We start from the raw sequence: 2649 nt of genomic DNA, 5'->3' as shown, positions 1-2649 counted from the left end.
TTAGATTAATCTTTCAAAATTTTTTATCACATTTAGATTAATCTTTCCTTTTTACTATTCTAGTTCCAAATTCATTATTAACCAATCTACAGAACTTGACAAAGTACTCCCAAAACTTTTTAAACAGAACTTCTTTTTGAAAAGATCAATAAATCCATAATGACGGATGGACCATAATGCGAAAAATTATGATAAATCAATTATTATTTAACCAATTAACCAACCTTGTAGCCATAAATTACTTTAATCAACCACTTTAGACAACCAGATACGTTGTTAATATTCTTGTCTAATATTCGAACTCCCTAAAGAAAACAGTGTTGATTAGTCACCAACCACTAGATTGTGTTATATTTATGGAACAAAATCAAGAAAAGATCGGTTGTTGTTATCTTTGTTATTGGAATGAAACTAAAAATATTAAAATTGATAGGACTCCACAAATTTAGACGCATTAAAGGAAAAAAAATATCAACAGTTAACAAGTCCACAAATTGGCCTATGGATGGATGTGCCATAAACTGTCGAACAAAATTTTATAAACATCTTCAACCAGAGACCTAAGGTTCTACAAAGTGGTTAGAAACAAAAACACAAACTTCAACAACTCTACAAAAATACTAAAAAGAAAATTAAGTCCTACAAAACAAGAAACAAAGAAAAACGAATAAACAAAAAATGATCAAGATCAAGACCACGAGTCGCGTGTTGTTCCCTGCCCAGTCATGCACTGTTGAACGAGTTGCTTAAAGCTCTTCTTGGGTTTCTTCTTCTTCTTCTGATCAGCCATTACCATATCCTTCTCCCTTTCCATCTCTCCCTCTACTTGTATACAAAGCTGTTTCAAGAAGTTCCAGTTCTCCATGTCAGAAGAGAGTACTTAACAGCATAACAATATGAACTGATGCATAAACGTATCAGCCCAGAAAAGAGACAAAAACATTTATAAATATATATTGAGAAAATGGCAAAAATTTCAAAATCAAACCACCACCAAGGTATAAAAGATTTAATGAAATAATAGAAGAGAAACCAAAACACAAATGAAGAATTTTCAAATAATAAAAGAAGTGTTAAAAAAAAAAAAAAAAAAAAAAAAAGAGAAATATTCGAGGGTAGAATAACAGTTTAATAATTAATGATGTTTCTTTTTACCTTGAGAACTCTGTCCTCTAAATTATCCATTCTCTCAACGAGGCTTCCTTTGAGTTCAGCGACTCTGACGACGTGGTTGATCGGACGGCAGTGCTTCTCCAGACTTTTTGGGGACAGATCAACGGACGATGTGTGATAGTCGCTCGTCAGGGTCCCACTTGACGGAGTGGATGCACACGAACTTTTTGGAGACTTGGCGCACCCTTTAATTTCCTCCAGCCGCCTCAACTATTACAACAACAATCCTATTTCTTTAATATTTTCATTCATAACAACAATTTTCCACTTCCCCCTACTCCATTGATGATACTTAAAATTGTAGTCGGTGCCTTCTTTTCAATTAATTCCAAAACTATGCACCCTATGATAATTCTTTTTTTTTTTTTTTATTAATCTATCTTATGTAATAAAGGAGAAAATAGTCCATCATATATAAATTTTAAATTATAATAATAATAATAATAATAATAATCTAGAAGAGAGTACTCGATCCAGTATAAAATTAGATAATCAAACATTAACCTTAAAAAATAGTTAATATGCAACTCAAAAGAACTAATTAATATGATTCTTCCTTCCTTACCTATCAATAGCTTTGCTGTCAAAGTACATATGACATTGTAAAAACTTGCACTCTAAAAAAATTAAATGGCACTACTATTAATTTGGAATTTGTGTTAGTGTGAGACCCATAAAAAAGTCATGAAATTAATATTCTCAAGTCATTCAGTTACTATAACTTTCATTTAAAACAATATATACTCTTAAAAAAGTACATCGATTGAAATAGACGTTTACAAAATTGCACCGACCAAATTAAAAGAAACCATTTTGCTCCATAATTTTCAAATAAATAGATAGAAAAAAAATAAAACCATCAACATCAGAATTACAAAACGAATCATAATATTTTAGAATAATTAAAAAAAATAAGGAAAAAAATAAGAAAAAAAAAAGGAAGTAGACAGCCCATGTAGCTAAGCCACGAATCTCTCACCAACCAACCCTTCAAATTTTCCCAAGAAACAAACACCAAAACCCCATCGTTTTCCCCACCTTGTCCACACCAAGAACATATTAAAAAGCGAAAATAAAAACTAAACTCACCATATTATCCAGCCGGTCCAACCGAGAGAGAATCGGTTCTTCAGCAACGGCCATTTGAAAAACTTCCTTTTCACTGAATCAAACAACCTTTTCTTTTCTTTTCTTTTCTTTTCTTTTCGTTGGGGAATTTAATTTTAGGGGTTAAATAATAAAAGAAAAAGAGAAGGGGATTCTGGAAGAACACGTGGCGGGAAGTTATGGGGGATGTCGGTTGTCAAAAAGGAACGACGTGTCGAAATCGGTAGAGGGAGAAAAGGATTGGGTGCGGACACGCGTTGGAAAGAAAACATGCAAAGAATAAGGGAGTGGCACGTGGGTGGTCACGTGGGTTATGTACTATTTTAATGTATTGATGGGAAAGGGAAACATTATCCTTTTTTATTTTAT

At 32.4% G+C, this 2649-nt stretch overlaps 1 protein-coding gene across 1 annotated transcript; it reads right to left on the bottom strand.

Moving 5' to 3' along the window:
• Nucleotides 1–512: 512 nt before the first annotated feature.
• Nucleotides 513–2423, bottom strand: LOC103500315 (uncharacterized). Its single transcript, XM_008463578.3, has 3 exons — nucleotides 2263–2423; nucleotides 1156–1383; nucleotides 513–838 (listed from the first exon to the last, which is right to left on the bottom strand). The coding sequence occupies exons 1-3, from the start codon at nucleotides 2314–2316 to the stop codon at nucleotides 689–691; spliced, it is 432 nt and encodes a 143-aa protein (XP_008461800.2). The 5' UTR covers nucleotides 2317–2423; the 3' UTR covers nucleotides 513–688.
• Between the last annotated feature and the right edge of the window lie 226 nt (nucleotides 2424–2649).

The sequence above is a fragment of the Cucumis melo genome, chromosome 4 (genome assembly GCF_025177605.1).
Source record: "Cucumis melo cultivar AY chromosome 4, USDA_Cmelo_AY_1.0, whole genome shotgun sequence".
In the NCBI taxonomy this organism is placed as follows: domain Eukaryota; kingdom Viridiplantae; phylum Streptophyta; class Magnoliopsida; order Cucurbitales; family Cucurbitaceae; genus Cucumis; species Cucumis melo.
Note: the sequence above shows the minus strand (reverse complement) of the source record. Positions and strands in the feature narration are given on the sequence as shown.

Coding starts and splice junctions, on each gene's coding strand:
- LOC103500315 (XM_008463578.3), bottom strand. CDS start 2,316: ATGGCCGTTGCTGAAGAACCGATTCTCTCTCGGTTGGACCGGCTGGAT. Junction 1,384..2,262: donor TGGACCGGCTGGATAATATG/GTGAGTTTAGTT, acceptor TTGTTGTAATAG/TTGAGGCGGCTGGAGGAAAT. Junction 839..1,155: donor TAGAGGACAGAGTTCTCAAG/GTAAAAAGAAAC, acceptor TTCTTGAAACAG/CTTTGTATACAAGTAGAGGG.